We start from the raw sequence: 16,625 nt of genomic DNA, 5'->3' as shown, positions 1-16,625 counted from the left end.
AATTTCTACTCCAGTACAATACTCAGCCATGTACATGTAATAAAGGCCCACATCCCCTAACTTTTCTTGAAGTTCTTTGAAAACGCAGATCTCCATGAAAATTTCATTTCTCTATTGGGGAGTCTAAATTTGGTGAGAATGTATTCATTAAGAACTTAAATATACATGACAATGAAGAAATCATCAAACTTTATTGGCAGTTTTGAATAATATTCATGAAATGTAAACTCTGTCTGAAACAGAAAATCACCATCATTGAGGCCTTTACTGAGTGAATTGTCCCCCAGAGCTCTGGCAGAAACAGAGAGACAGAGCTCTAACTGGCTCGCTAGTAAAAGCCCCAATGTGTGAGCCTGCCGCCAGCCTTGTAAAATAGATGAAGCTTTGTTTGATGATTTATTGTCTGATATACTTGTAATACCTCATCCCATAGAAAAAGTAAATAAATGATTTTTTAGTTATAATTAATAAATAAGGTAACTTATTTTGGAAATTAATTAGCCGTTTTTAAAAGCAAAGCTGAAAGATAACTCACCAATGCTAGGTTACAAGTCTCAGGGATTTATTTCCTGTGTAATTCGAATTATTTAATCACAGAATCGTGATATCTGTAGGGGAAACATGTGCATTCGAAATTGCACATGGTGGTAGTCATAATGGACCCCTATACATGCAACTGTTTCCCGACCGTTGCATTGATTTTTTTTCCGTACTTGGTACCACATGTATGGAAATACGTAGTACAGAAAAAATAACGCAACGTTGTAATTTGAAACTGCGCTACTCGCTATTTTTAAGGATTACGCATGACTTTGAGTGCTGGATTTTGGATGATTTTTAAATGGTAAGCGGAGCTCGAGCATATTGAGTTGTTATTCACTCGGCAATAAGCATGATTTTGGGTGATTTCGAGGGCGACTTTAGGCATTTCCGCGCAGGTCAACGATCGCGAGGCGCGCTATTAATCGCGCTACCAAAAATGGATTAAGGCGCGCATGTAGCGTGCGATCGCTCTCGCGCTCCTTAAAATCGAATCCCTGAAATTTGATTGTCAGTTTTTTTTTTATATCGCAAGCAATGTACATTATATCATGGAATCTTTTCTGATATCAAAGTTAATCATGCCGGTGTGCCCCAAGGGACATGACTTGGCCCAATCCTTTTTTTAATCATGGTAAATGATTTATGTGAAAATATTCCTATACACTATTTTAAATATGTTGATGATTTGTCTTTAGTACAACGGTCGTAAATCAACTGACACTTCGCAATTACAATCAGTACTTTATTCAGTGCAATCCGGGTCACAATCAAATAATATGTCTCTCAATTCCTCAAAGTGTTTTACCTTACGTATTACTTTTCTGAAAAACCCCATAACTCCTTCAAGGTTCTTGCCATTGATAACTCTGCCTTATGTAATGTAGAAAGTATCAAAATTCTTGGAGTTATTATAAAATCTGATTTGAAATGGAATTTACATGTCGATGACTTGGTTAAAAGGTGCAATAGAAAATTATACATGTTAAGGAAACTGAAAAAGTTCAATTTACCTTTGAAGGATTTGGTGACAATATATATCGGTTATATATGACCAATTTTAGAATATTGTGCTCCAGTTTTCTATAGCAGTCTCACAGCAAAACAAATAATACTATTGAAAGAATACAACGGAGAGTATGTAAAATTATCGAAGGACATAATTACGTCACATACACAAATGCATGTCGGGTATGTAATTTACCAACACTTGAGGAGAGAAGACTGACACTGAGTAAAAAATGTACAAAATCACTTTCAACTCACCTTTTGTGTAAGACATGGCTACATCGAAAAAAAAACATTCAAACATATCTCTTCATCGTACAAACAAGTATCAACAATTTCCAATAAGAACTACAAGATTAAAAAACAGTCCATTGCCTGTTTGGTTGACATACTCAACAAAAGATGAGTGTGTAGACTAGGAAAGGCAATGCAAAATGGTCATCCCCACCACACAATTATTTTTGTCATTTAAAATTTTAAATAAGTGTCAGTCTCCTCTCCTTCAAGTCTGCCATTATCATATTACATTCACTTATTCATCATGTTCATTGCCTTTTATACTTTATCTAAATTGTGCTAACTTTTAAATGTATAACTTTATTTAATGCATTTTACTATGGTTTTTACTATGTATTTAATAATGTGCCAAAACCAACTTGTATACATGATTTGTCCAGCTCTTGCTGTTTTTTCATGTATGATTGTTAACATGTTTATCAATAAAGACCATTTTTATTTGAATTGACTTGAAATATATTTCTACCAAGCACTCCTTTTTCTTCCCTCTGCTTGAGAGTCACCATTTTGTAAGATATTAATTTTTATTGTTTTTTTATTTTGTATGTCATAATAAAAAATAGTTAGCCCCAAATTCCCACCTGGTAATGAGGGATGGTACTCATAGTAGTGTTTGTATTATAAAACAAATGAATTTGTGATTTTGAAATCTGTTATGAAAGCTGATGTTCAGGTAGCATGAGTTAAGTCCTACATGTATGACTGTTGATTTTGATATCAGGAGTGTTATTGGTACACCTTGGAGTAAAGCCTAAATCATTGATGCATTCAATCAGTTTACCAGCAATCAGCAATCAAATACTAGTTAATCAAATGTTCATCAGTACCCCGTCTAACAAAGAGTTGCGATTGATCCAATGTACATGTATTCCTAAATATTCTCTAGCTATTTGTATATTCATGCATTCCTCATTTATAGTGAAAATTGACTGTGCTTCTCTTTATTTACAAAGGACATACATGTATGTGTCCATTTCCTGTAAAAAAAATTATGGCATGGATGGATATCGATAGTGTTAAGATTAATTGGATCAATCGTAACGCTTTGTAATGTAGGACAGGCAGCTGTTGATGCCTATTATCTTGGATATATGACAACAAAGTGCAAGATAAGAAAATGAAATAGATGCTGAAATATGATTATTTATAAATATTGTAACTTTATTAAGTCATGACAAGGACATCAACTTAGTACTTGGTGCCTCATAAATGCTGTATATTACTGTGTAATTTTTTTCTTTGTTGCAGAGGACTTTGAAATCAAAGAGGATGGTGCAGACACGCTAATTTATGCTATTTTCACCAATGAACGGTGAGTTTATAATGAGTCTATCAATAAACAAAATACAATCATTTAATAACGATGATTTGTCATAACTTGATCATAAATTAATGCAAGAGACAAACAACCTATTATTGTAAGTTTATGCATGTGTCTCCTCTCTCATTGGGTATAATTCAAAGTAATAGATTCCTCATTCACTTATGAGTGAATGAAAACAAGTTGACGAAAAGATAGCAAAAATTTGGGAGGTATCTGAATATCAAAAAGAGCATCAAGTACTGTAAGGGGGGCTTTTTGCAAGTAATGCACCAATGATTGTTAAGCAAATGTATATAGGCCCAAGAAACAGTTATGTGTCTTGTATTTTTTAATAATTCTCATATTTGCCAGGAGTTGCTGGTTAGCGCTGCTCTGACAATGATGGATAGCATTGATCAAAATCTACCACCAATCAAACTTTCTTACTGGCTGGCACCTCTGACAAAGACAAAAACATATTCCAACATTGACCTACAGATTAAAGTAGAAAATAGAAGTTTATTGATTTTCAAAATGGTCTTTATTAATGTTACATATATCAATACAAAGGGATAGATACAGGGATTATTTTTACACCATCCTCAAATTGTGAGAATAAACTGCCAGGCAGAAAGCGCTGAAATCCCCTTCTGAAATCGGCCTCAATTTGGCCTCAAATATGTCTCTAAAAAGAAATGATTTTGATATGTATAGGGACAGTGATTTTCCTTTAAGAAAAAGTGCCTTTTCTGCTTCAGGAAATCTTAAATTCTGTTTCAGCATGTAAGAAAACGGAAATTCTGTTTCCCCATAGACTTTGTGTACATGAAAAAGTGACAATGCTGTTTACCCATTGAATAGCAATATCACAACACTTGCACTGGTCAAAATTTGTGTCTTCCACTGTAGCAACCATGCAGATGAATCCATTCTTATCAAATCTATGCGGTTACACAAAAAACTTTGACAAACACATTTAACATGAATACATCCTCACCTTTCACATTATTAGCATTATTTTACGGTTAAATGAAAATTTATCAATAATTTGGTGGGTTTTGGACATCATTCAGCAGCAGTCAATGAATTTCGCCTATCCGCCATTTTGGATTTCAAGACCTCGATATCATGCTGTTACATCTTTGAACGTAGAGGGCAGCAACACACGACCATGTTGATTGAAATCAAACAATGTGTGCATATTTAGTCCGGGAGCCCAGGAGGTTTATTCACCCGAAAGCCGGACAAGCAAATGACCCCATAGCTGGATAGCATGGACCCTGAAGTTTACAAAAATGCATTGCTGCCGGGTTCTATGCGTGGTCTTCCCTCCGAAATGACGTAATATATGACGTCACTACAAAATGGCCCTATTTTACCATTTTTCAGACATTGTACACATAGCATGAAGTCAAGGGAGAATATCTCAGCCAAATCTTGCTTGTTTTGTATGAAACTTTCAAAATATATTGTTCAAGTAGTGCACAAGAGATATGCAAAATTTCACGAACAGAAATTATTGTTTACATATGCAAATTACTTAATGAAATTTGCATATCATTAGTTTTGGAGATTTCTTGCATATAAATTGTCGAAAATCGATTCAGAAATTTATTTTCTTTTTTGTGTACTTTATTTGATATATTCCTCTCAAGCATAATATCATTCTCTTCGTCTATATCTCTACTTTAAGAAAATATATAACAGTAATTGAAAATGACATTATAGACTGTGATTTCAGTCCCCTTTTCAATATGGTGCGCACATAGAAATTGTGTGTTTTTGGCCCATTTTCACCATATAGCTGAGGTGTGCGAACGATATGCCTACTTTATTGATGTTTCCTGCATTTTGCATGACATGTAATCTTCCAAACAACATATTTTCATCTTCATTATGTCTCTGCTGATAAATCAATGATTTAAGCAAAGATTTATTGCCCACTGGGCAGTCTATAGGCAACGTTTTCAGCCTAGTTTTCAACAACAACCTATACCATGTATGCCTGCATCGTTGTAGTCGAGTCAGATAAGGGGTTCCTGTGTACCATCAAAATATTTTCACTCAACGTTTTGGTATTTGCCTTAAGTGTCTAGTTAATGAATCTTGATGTTCCCTTCCCAAAATCGTGTCCAACGGGGTTCAAAATTGATATCTTTGGCGGCCCTCTTGGACTTTTTTTAAATGAAAATCAATTATTTTCATATTTTATTGCACAAAGTCTGACAATGGGACAATCTTAAATCAATACGCATTTCACTATGATTTGGATAGTAGAAATCGGTTAAAATTGTTTTCTGAATATAGTCCGGTTAATATATTTTGAAAAAAAAAGAATTCATCAAAAATTTTGAACCAAAATGTTCATGTGCATTGACATCTTGCATCCGATCGCCTTTGTTGATGTGCCTAACATGCAGAAATGCATGTAACGTGCTTAGCGATCGATAGAAAGGTATGTATTACTTGTATCATGTGTATGAGGGTAAAAGGCGTTTTCTACACAAAGCAATTTTTATGATATTTAAATGTTTTGAATAAGTTCGAGGCATTGCTCTGCATTTTCATTTTGCATGCAATTACTCTCGGGCACCTTAAAGCATAGTCCCACAAGAACCAGTAAAATGTTACATACAGTACCACACCATTATCCATAGCTTGACTATGATATCGTGCTTTTCGGAGCCCCCAATGTGGTAAAATTTTGTTTTGAGTATGTAATTTTTCCTTTAAATCACTTAGAGACAAAAGAGTAGGCTATTCTCTATCAGCTACATAGGCATAGTAAAGCCTACCCTTCAGGCATGTCAGGGGGCTCCCAAAGTCACCCAATCTTTTTTTCGTATCTTGCCAATTTCTCGGAAAATTCGTCATTTTGGAGAACCATTGAGGCAAACAATGTTTCTGCCTTGCGGTAAAGCCCTTGTTTTTGTTTTGTAACCACATAAAGATGACAAAGTAGGATCTTCTTTATCAGTTACATATAAAGATGTGGTAGCACACTGAAGCCTTCCCCCTTCATGGGCTGCCGAACTTTTCCAACTTTTATGTCTATTTTTATTCCAATAATTGTAAAAAATGCAGTGCTTGAGCCCCCATTCAATTCAATTGAGAATTCAACTTTATTCAATTCCAATATAAAAAACATTTAACAACACATAATAAAAAATGCAATTCAAGATAAAATAAAGTAATTCAATGGTATATACATGCATATTGAATAGAAAAAAAGTATTGAAATTAGGTATAGTTGTAAAAGACCAAAGAGGTCTTGTCAAGACAGTTCCCTTGATAACATAGGATTTGATCAATTAATAAAAGCGGAGAACAAATTCAGTGAATACTCAGTAAAAAAAAAATGAATCGCGTCTTGTACCAAAGGCGCGATAGCTCAGTCGGTAGAGCGGGGGTTTCGGATTCCGGTGACCCGGGTTCGATTCACAAGTGGTGCGCTAGTGCCCTTTGGTAAGGCATTTATCCTCATTACCAGGTCCCTTGGAGAGGACCTTAAGCCGTTGGTCCCCTGGTTGCTTGCTCACAGGCATTCGTGCTTTCTTAGCCGTCAGGTAAAACACATCGGTATAACATAACGGTATAACAAAACAGACCCAGAACAAACATACATGAAAAGGGAAGGAGAAAATGGAAAGCAGAGGGGGGGGGGTGAAAGTAAAAAGGAGACCAAAAAAATCCTTTAGAATTCAACGAGAGTCACTTTTGATCAAATAGAGCTTTAGATTGTTTTTAAATCTGTTATAAAATGAAATTGAGGTTGTACATGTAGGGAGTGAATTCCAGATTGTAGGAGCATGGTGCCTACATGAATAAAAGCAAATTCTGTATTCAGATTCCATCTGTGGTATTGATTCCTGTTTCTAGTATTATAAGAATGAATTAAACTGTTCTTTACAAACATATCCGATATGTACTTAGGAAGTTCAGTGTTTACATGCTTAAATATGAGAATTGCACACATATAGTCATTCAACTGGTATACATCTAATATATCCAGTTGTTTAAATAATGGGCTAGAATGGGCTTGATAATGAGAAAGTGTAATTATTCTGACAACCCTCTTTTGCAGGAGGTATAAACATTTGAGTTTAGTTGGATGAGTATTTGCCCAAACAATATTACAGTAACTGAGATACGGTAAAATAAGAGTATTGTATAACATTAGCAATACGGATTGGGGCAAGACATGGCAAAGTTTGCTGATGACACCAACATTTCTAGATATTGTTTTGTGAATTTGAGCTATATGAGTTTTCCAAGATAAATTTTGGTCAATAGTAATACCCAGAAATTTGGTTGAGGTAACACGTTTGATATAGTTACCTGACATTTCCAATTTAAATGAATTGAGGATATCTGCTGATGAACGTCGATATTGGGAACAAAAGTATATGAAGTTAGACTTATCAGCATTAATTACCAATTTATTACATTTAAACCAGTTCGAAACTTTCAATAATTCAATGTTTAATGTGTCATATAAAGAAGTAATGTCATTTGAACTGAATAAAATATTGGTGTCATCAGCAAATAAAATGAATTTCAATTTATCAGAACAAAAAGGCAGGTCATTGATATATATCAGAAAAAGGAGGGGCCCGAGGATTGACCCCTGGGGCACGCCGCATGAAATCTCTAATGGGTTGGACAAAATGTTGTTAAAAGAAACATATTGAATTCTATTGTACAGATAACTTTGAAACCACTGAAGAGGTAAACCTCTTATTCCATAATTATAAAGTTTTGATACAAGTATTGAAAAGTCAATGGTGTCGAAAGCTTTGCTTAAGTCTAGGAATACTCCAATAGAATAAAGTTTTTTATTGAAAACATTAATTAAATAATCATGTAAATCAATGACAGCCATTTCGGTTGATACATTCTTTAGGAAACCATATTGACATTCATTTAAAATTGAATTAGTACATAAAAAATCATAAAGTCGATTGTAGATAAGCCTTTCCAAAATTTTTGAAAAATAAGGAAGTATGGAAATTGGTCGATAATTAAAAACATCATGAACATCACTTTTCTTATGAACAGGTATAACTTTTGCAGTCTTCAATTTGAAAGGTACAATACCAGTCAAAATAGACAAATTAAAGATAAAACATAACGGCTTGACTATACAATATATAACATTCTTTATAACTCGAGGATTTAAATTATCAATGCCACAACTATTTGTACAGTTTAGCTTTTTAACAACATCAGTGATATCATTCTCAGAAATAGGTTTGAAGTAAAGAGAACTTGAATTTTGCATGGGCAAGAATTTGGTAAAATTATCAGAGCTGTTTGGAGTCAAAGATATTGAATTGTTTAAAGATGCAGTATCGCCCAAAATAAAGTTGACAGTTATCGCACGTCAAACGTGCAAATCGATGAGAGTCTGACTAACGCAATATTAACGTGCGTGAACGTTAGGCCAGAACTATGTGTGGCATATCTATGTGATCCGGTCGTGTGGTTCGGCGCGCGCCGTTTACAGCCACGGACTACTTTTTCTTGAGCTCGCTGTGATATTTTCGCGCTAGGACTCTCACCAGCAAACCTTAGATATGTTTGTAGACAGATACAGATTTATTTTTGATGCACTTCGATAATTAATTGGTTTGGCAAACAACTCACTTGTAGCGATCTCTGGAATCGCTCTGCTTTGAAAGGAGCACATGCACACGGCACCCCTTATCGTGCATGCTTTGTCAGACAAGGACTTGCCAAGGCAGCCCGGCGCGACGCGCCAGGTACGATGGTCTAGACAACTTTGTACTTTGTACTGATATGTTTTATTGAGTCAACACACACAAAGTATAAACAAAAATGAAGTAATACATATTAGTACAAAGTGGTACAAATTTGTCACTGCTGCATGCATGCTTCGTGTAGCGTAGATCATAAGCTTCGGTCTCTGTTATGTTGGCTGTTCCGCTGAACTCCGACTCCATGCACTCACCAAATACAGAGACCAAAGTTCTAGCTCGATCTGTGCAGGGACTCAATGTTTACGTATTGATTTCGGATAAAACAGGGAAGTGGAGTTTATTTTCCCCGTTTGGTGCATTTCATAACGAAACGGAATAATAATATCTATTTTTACTTTTGGGACATTCTTATTTTAATATATTTTTTATGAAATAAACACAAAAAACGATGAGCCCAGTCGAGGAGATTTTGCAAGGGTTAACCCCAATGGTGGCTTCACGATAGCGAGCCGTCTGTGTACGAGGAGAAATGAAAAAAAAGTAAACTATTCCTCGAAACAGACAGCAGTCTACGTGTGTCGACTCCAAATTTTAATGGGCGATTGGGATGACCGCCCCCTTCCCCAGTGAAGGGCCTTGTTTGCTCATTTTAATTTATCACCCGAAAGTCGAAAATATTGTGCGAAATGTACACCCAGTACCCAATTCTTAGGGGGCGAGGGGGGGGGAGAAAGTCAATAGAATTCCAATTTGATTTCATGATTATGCAAACGAGTTTTACATGTATTGCTGTTTTCTCAATATTTTACTACTTGTATTTTGTAATATTCTACTTTATATTTCTTCTTAATATTCTCCTTCATCATTTTTTCTGATTATTCCTTCTCTTCCTCCTTGATTGTCATCATTCTCCTTCTAATAGTATAATAATAATAATAATCCCTATTCTTCTTATAAGTACATGTATGTCTTTTCTATTTCCCCTTTCTTTTCCTCTTCTTCCCCGCCCTCCTTTTATCAAATCAAATTAACTATTTCGACCATATTCATTTATTTTTTAAGCTATCACGATTCACGAGTTTAATGTGACCAGTGTAGTTGTAACAATGATTTATATTTTACCTGCCAATGTTTTTTGTAAAAAAAAAATGAAATGACATACGCCTTCATAAGCGTCTGCTAAAGGCGCTGTCACACCTTGGCGTTTTAGACAGCGTATGCCCGACGTATCAAAATTTCTCTAAAACGTCGGCATACGCTGAACTTTGTTGTTGTTTTTTTCAACTCTGGGCGTATACTTAGCGTATTCATAACGAGTTGGACGTACACATAACGTATTAGTAACTTATATCGAACGCTTCGTTAACTTATAAGTAACGTATTCCAACGAATGCTTAGCGTATTGCTGGCGTACACAACTTATGCCCTACGATAGCCTAATTTAAGGCGCTGTCACACCTTGGCGTTTTAGACAGCGTATGCCCGACGTATGAGGAATTTGGCGAATACGCTGGCGTACGTCGAATACGTTACGGGTAAGTTTTGCATACGTTGAGAGTACGCTAAAACACGCTGGTATACGTCGTCATACGGCGAGGTCGTCGAAAAATTTTGTGCAAGCACAAAATTTTTCGACGTATGCCAGCGTATGGCTCATACGTCCCGCATACGCGGGCCATAAGTTGTAGGCAAGTTACGCGATCGTTGATACACGTTGACACACGTTACTCGTAAGTTACTCATAAGTCGATGTACGTCGAGATAATGTCCAGCGTACCCTAAAACTTACTTCTAACCTATGAGTAACGTGCTTTGAACGTATGTGTAACTTAACTCCAACGTATATTGACGTATGAAGACGTGCTCCGGATGACCACAAAACTTACTGAACGTGTTTATAACTTACAGCTACCGTATAATGGCGTATTGACAACGTTTATAGGAATTGGTATACAAAGGTGGGGTTCACAGGAGTTTTCTTCGGCATGGCGGTGGTGTTGATACGGTGATGTATCGTGCGGTTATGATTTGAATAGTCGAGGGCAGCCTTTTTATAGGCTATGACACGTGTTCGTCAGCGATACGCTGCCGCGCGCTATGCGTAAGTTAGGCTATCGTAGGGCATAAGTTGTGTACGCCGCCAGCAATACGCTAAGCATTCGTTGGAATACGTTACTTGTAAGTTAACGAAGCGTTCGATATAAGTTACTAATACGTTATGTATACGTCCAACTCGTTATGAATACGCTAAGTATACGCCCAGAGTTGAAAAAAAATCAAAGTTCAGCGTATGCCGACGTTTTAGAGAAATTTTGATACGTCGGGCATACGCTGTCTAAAACGCCAAGGTGTGACACCACCTTTACGCATAGCGCGCGGCAACGTATCGCTGACGAACACGTTCGTAGGCTAGCCTAAAAAAATGCTGCCGCTCGACTATTCAAATCATAACCGCACAATACATCACCGTATCAACACCACCGCCATGCCGAAGAAAACTCCTGTGAACCCCACCTTTATATACCAATTCCTATAAACGTTGTCAATACGCCATTATACGGTACCTGTAAGTTATAAACACGTTCAGTATTGTTTTGTGGTCGTCCGAGCACGTCTTCATGCGTCAATATACGTTGGAGTTAAGTTACACATACGTTCAAAGCACGTTATAGGTTAGAAGTAAGTTTTAGGGTACGCTGGACATTATCTCGACGTACATCGACTTATGAGTAACTTACGAGTAACGCGTGTCAACGTGTATCAACGATCGCGTAACTTGCCTACAACTTATGACCCGCGTATGCGGGACGTATGAGCCATACGCTGGCATACGTCGAAAAATTTTGTGCTTGCACAAAATTTTTCGACGACCTCGCCGTATGACGGCGTATACCAGCGTGTTTTAGCGTACTCTCAACGTATGCAAAACTTACCCGTAACGTATTCGACGTACGCCAGCGTATTCGCCAAATTCCTCATACGTCGGGCATACGCTGTCTAAAACGCCAAGGTGTGACAGCGTCTTAAATGTTAATATTAATGAAAATGGAAGATCGACATGTTTGTGGTAAAAACTGGTACATATCCGATATTGGTGCTTATTGTAGAATATTAAATGTATAAGTAATGATATCGTTCAATAATAATGGTTAATACAGTAATGATGATTGCCACGCTGGTATGGTAGGCCTACTCCTAAGTTCCATTCTTTATAAACTTTGAGAGAAAATAAAAGCAAGCTTTCAACATTGAAAATAAAGAACTTCAGAAATGTGTTAGGTTAAACTTTACATGTACATGTATATTTCCAGAAATCATTAATACACGATGTAGGCTTGCTGTGTGCATTATGTAACACGTTAGACAACAGACTGTGGTAAGGCTAAACAGGAATACAGTTTTCTACTCACAATTTTCGAACATTTCTGATTGATAAAAATCGTCAAAATATTAGCCTTGTTTATGGAAATGAATAAAATGATATATGGTTTTTACCTGCATTAACAACTACCCGCTTAAAAAGGCGTGCATTGCCAAATAAGTGTTTAAGAAGCATGATGGAGAGCATTTTGTTCAATATGGATGTACATGTACGAAATATTTGACGAATTGATAAGATCGAACAAGACTGTAAAGTATTGAAGTAAATAGTCCTTAATTGATTTTATAATGAAATAGAACAGACTGAGAGCGGGAGACAGAGTGTGAGAAGAAAGAAGAGAGAACGAATGAGGAAGTGAAATCAAATAAATGGAACCATCTTCATCTTCAACTACAACGCGTTAGAGTATTGAATTCAAGCAGGACCCCACCCCTCCCTCCCCTTAATGCTGCTTTCAATCGTCCTCTTCCGCCTCCAAACCTCACTTTCTATAGCTTTTGATTTTCAAACGAAATAAAACAGATAGGCCTTATGGCGGCAGAGAGAATGAGAAGCAAGAAGAGAGCGCGAAGAAGAAAATGGAATCATCTTCAATCACAACGCACTCGAGTAATGTGGATAACCCCCCCCCCTTCTCGGTTTCAATCACTCCCCTTTGTCTCTCATTCTAACTTCCTCTGGCTTTTGATTTTCAAACGAAATAAAACAGATAGGCCTTATGGCGGCAGAGAGAATGAGAAGCAAGAACAGAGAACGAAGAAGAAAATGGAACTATCTTCAACCAAGACGCACTCGAGTAATGAATTGAATTGCCCCCCCCCTCTCGGTTTCAATCACTCTCCTTTTCCTCTCATTCTCACTCCGTAGCTTTTTGTTTTCAAACAAAATAAAACAGATAGGCTTTATGGCGGCAGAGAGTGAGAAGCAAGAGAGAACGAAGAAGAAAATTGAACGATCTTCAATCAAAACGCACTCGAGTATGAACATTTAGTGGACCCCCCCCCTCCCTCTCGGTTTCAATCACTCCCCTTTGCCTCTCAATCTCACCTCCTATAGCATTTTATATTCAAACGAAATAAAAACAGATAGGCCTCATGGCGGCAGAGAGAATGAGAAGCAAGAACAGAGAACGAAGAAGAAAATAGAACTTTCTTCAATCACAACGCACTCGAGTAATGTGGATAACCCCCCTCTCGGTTTCAATCACTCCCCTTTGTCTCTCATTCTAACTTCCTATAGCTTATGATTTTCAAAGGAAATATGCCTAATGGCGGCAGAGAGAATGAGAAGCAAGAACAGACAACGAAGAAGAAAATGGAATCATCTTCAATCACAACGCACTCGAGTAATGTGGATACCCCCCCTCTCGGTTTCAATCACTCACCTTTGTCTCTCATTCTAACTTCCTATAGCTTATGATTTTCAAACGAAATAAAACAGATAGGTCGTATGGCGGCAGAGAGAATGAGAAGCAAGCAGAGAAAACGAAGACGAAAATGGAGTCATCTTCAATCACAACGCACTCGAGTAATGTGGATACCCCCCTCGGTTTCAATCACTCCCCTTTGCCTCTCATTCTAACTTCCTATAGCTTATGATTTTCAAACGAAATAAAACAGATAGGTCGTATGGCGGCAGAGAGAATGAGAAGCAAGCAGAGAAAACGAAGACGAAAATGGAGTCATCTTCAATCACAACGCACTCGAGTAATGTGGATACCCCCCCTCGGTTTCAATCACTCCCCTTTGCCTCTCATTCTAACTTCCTATAGCTTATGATTTTCAAACGAAATATGCCTAATGGCAGCAGAGAGAATGAGAAGCAAGAACAGACAACGAAGAACAAAATAGAACTATCTTCAATCACAACGCACTCGATTAAGTTTAGTGGATCACACCCCCTCCCTGCAGGTTTCAATCATTCTAACTTTCCAGTTATTGATTTTCAAATGAAAAATTACACTGAGGCGGGGGGGGGATGAGAAGCAAGAAGAGAATACGAAGGAGGAAATGAAATCAAACCAACATCGCACTCGAGTCTTGAATTCAAGCAGGAACCCCCACCCATATAACAGATGGGCATTAGAGCGGGAGAGAGAATGAGAAGCAAGAAGAAAGAAAGAAGTCCGAGGAAATGTAATCAAATTATCAAACCATCTTCAACTACATCGCACTCGAGTCTTGAATTCAAGCAGGACCCCCCCTCCTCCTTTCAATCGCCCTCTTCCGCCTCTCAATCTCACTTCCTATAACTTTTGATTTTCAAACGAAATAAAACAGATAGGCCTTATGGCGGCAGAGAGAACGAAGAAGAAAATGGAACTTTCTTCAATCACAACGCACTCGAGTAATGTGGATAACCCCCCCCTCTCTCTCGGTTTCAATCACTCCCCTTTGTCTCTCATTCTAACTTCCTATAGCTTATGATTTTCAAACGAAATATGCCTAATGGCGGCAGAGAGAATGAGAAGCAAGAACAGACAACGAAGAAGAAAATGGAATCATCTTCAATCACAACGCACTCGAGTAATGTGGATCCCCCCCTCTCGGTTTCAATCACTCACCTTTGTCTCTCATTCTAACTTCCTGTAGCTTATGATTTTCAAACGAAATAAAACAGATAGGTCGTATGGCGGCAGAGAGAATGAGAAGCAAGAACAGACAACGAAGAAGAAAATGGAATCATCTTCAATCACAACGCACTCGAGTAATGTGGATCCCCCCCCTCTCGGTTTCAATCACTCACCTTTGTCTCTCATTCTAACTTCCTGTAGCTTATGATTTTCAAACGAAATAAAACAGATAGGTCGTATGGCGGCAGAGAGAATGAGAAGCAAGCAGAGAAAACGAAGACGAAAATGGAGTCATCTTCAATCACAACGCACTCGAGTAATGTGGATCCCCCCCTCTCGGTTTCAATCACTCACCTTTGTCTCTCATTCTAACTTCCTGTAGCTTATGATTTTCAAACGAAATAAAACAGATAGGTCGTATGGCGGCAGAGAGAATGAGAAGCAAGCAGAGAAAACGAAGACGAAAATGGAGTCATCTTCAATCACAACGCACTCGAGTAATGTGGATACCCCCCCTCGGTTTCAATCACTCCCCTTTGCCTCTCATTCTAACTTCCTATAGCTTATGATTTTCAAACGAAATATGCCTAATGGCAGCAGAGAGAATGAGAAGCAAGAACAGACAACGAAGAACAAAATAGAACTATCTTCAATCACAACGCACTCGATTAATGAAGTTAAGTGGATCACACCCCCCCTGCAGGTTTCAATCATTCTAACTTTCCAGTTATTGATTTTCAAATGAAAAATTACACTGAGGCGGGGGGGGGGGGATGAGAAGCAAGAAGAGAATACGAAGGAGGAAATGAAATCAAACCAACATCGCACTCGAGTCTTGAATTCAAGCAGGAACCCCCACCCATATAACAGATGGGCGTTAGAGTGGAAGAGAGAATGAGAAGCAAGAAGAAAGAAAGAAGTCCGAGGAAATGTAATCAAATTATCAAACCATCTTCAACTACATCGCACTCGAGTCTTGAATTCAAGCAGGACCCCCCTTCCTCCTTTCAATCGCCCTCTTCCGCCTCTCAATCTCACTTCCTATAACTTTTGATTTTCAAACGAAATAAAACAGATAGGCCTTATGGCGGCAGAGAGAACGAAGAAGAAAATGGAACTTTCTTCAATCACAACGCACTCGAGTAATGTGGATAACCCCCCCCCCCCCCTCTCTCTCGGTTTCAATCACTCCCCTTTGTCTCTCATTCTAACTTCCTATAGCTTATGATTTTCAAACGAAATATGCCTAATGGCGGCAGAGAGAATGAGAAGCAAGAACAGACAACGAAGAAGAAAATGGAATCATCTTCAATCACAACGCACTCGAGTAATGTGGATCCCCCCCTCTCGGTTTCAATCACTCACCTTTGTCTCTCATTCTAACTTCCTGTAGCTTATGATTTTCAAACGAAATAAAACAGATAGGTCGTATGGCGGCAGAGAGAATGAGAAGCAAGCAGAGAAAACGAAGACGAAAATGGAGTCATCTTCAATCACAACGCACTCGAGTAATGTGGATACCCCCCCTCGGTTTCAATCACTCCCCTTTGCCTCTCATTCTAACTTCCTATAGCTTATGATTTTCAAACGAAATATGCCTAATGGTAGCAGAGAGAATGAGAAGCAAGAACAGACAACGAAGAACAAAATAGAACTATCTTCAATCACAACGCACTCGATTAATGAAGTTAAGTGGATCACACCCCCCCTGCAGGTTTCAATCATTCTAACTTTCCAGTTATTGATTTTCAAATGAAAAATTACACTGAGGCGGGGGGGGGGGGGGATGAGAAGCAAGAAGAG

General features: G+C 37.8%; 1 protein-coding gene across 1 annotated transcript in view; it reads left to right on the top strand.

Moving 5' to 3' along the window:
• The window catches only part of LOC121430086 (semaphorin-1A-like), a 106,392-nt gene that overhangs the window by 85,726 nt on the left and 4,041 nt on the right, over positions 1 to 16,625 (top strand). The window contains exons 10-11 of the mRNA XM_041627362.1: positions 3,094 to 3,157; positions 7,199 to 7,201. Of these exons, the coding sequence (XP_041483296.1) occupies positions 3,094 to 3,157; positions 7,199 to 7,201 (67 nt within the window). The remainder of the gene's footprint in view (positions 1 to 3,093; positions 3,158 to 7,198; positions 7,202 to 16,625) is intronic.

Source organism: Lytechinus variegatus, chromosome 1 (genome assembly GCF_018143015.1).
Source record: "Lytechinus variegatus isolate NC3 chromosome 1, Lvar_3.0, whole genome shotgun sequence".
Lineage (NCBI taxonomy): Eukaryota > Metazoa > Echinodermata > Echinoidea > Temnopleuroida > Toxopneustidae > Lytechinus > Lytechinus variegatus.
Note: the sequence above shows the minus strand (reverse complement) of the source record. Positions and strands in the feature narration are given on the sequence as shown.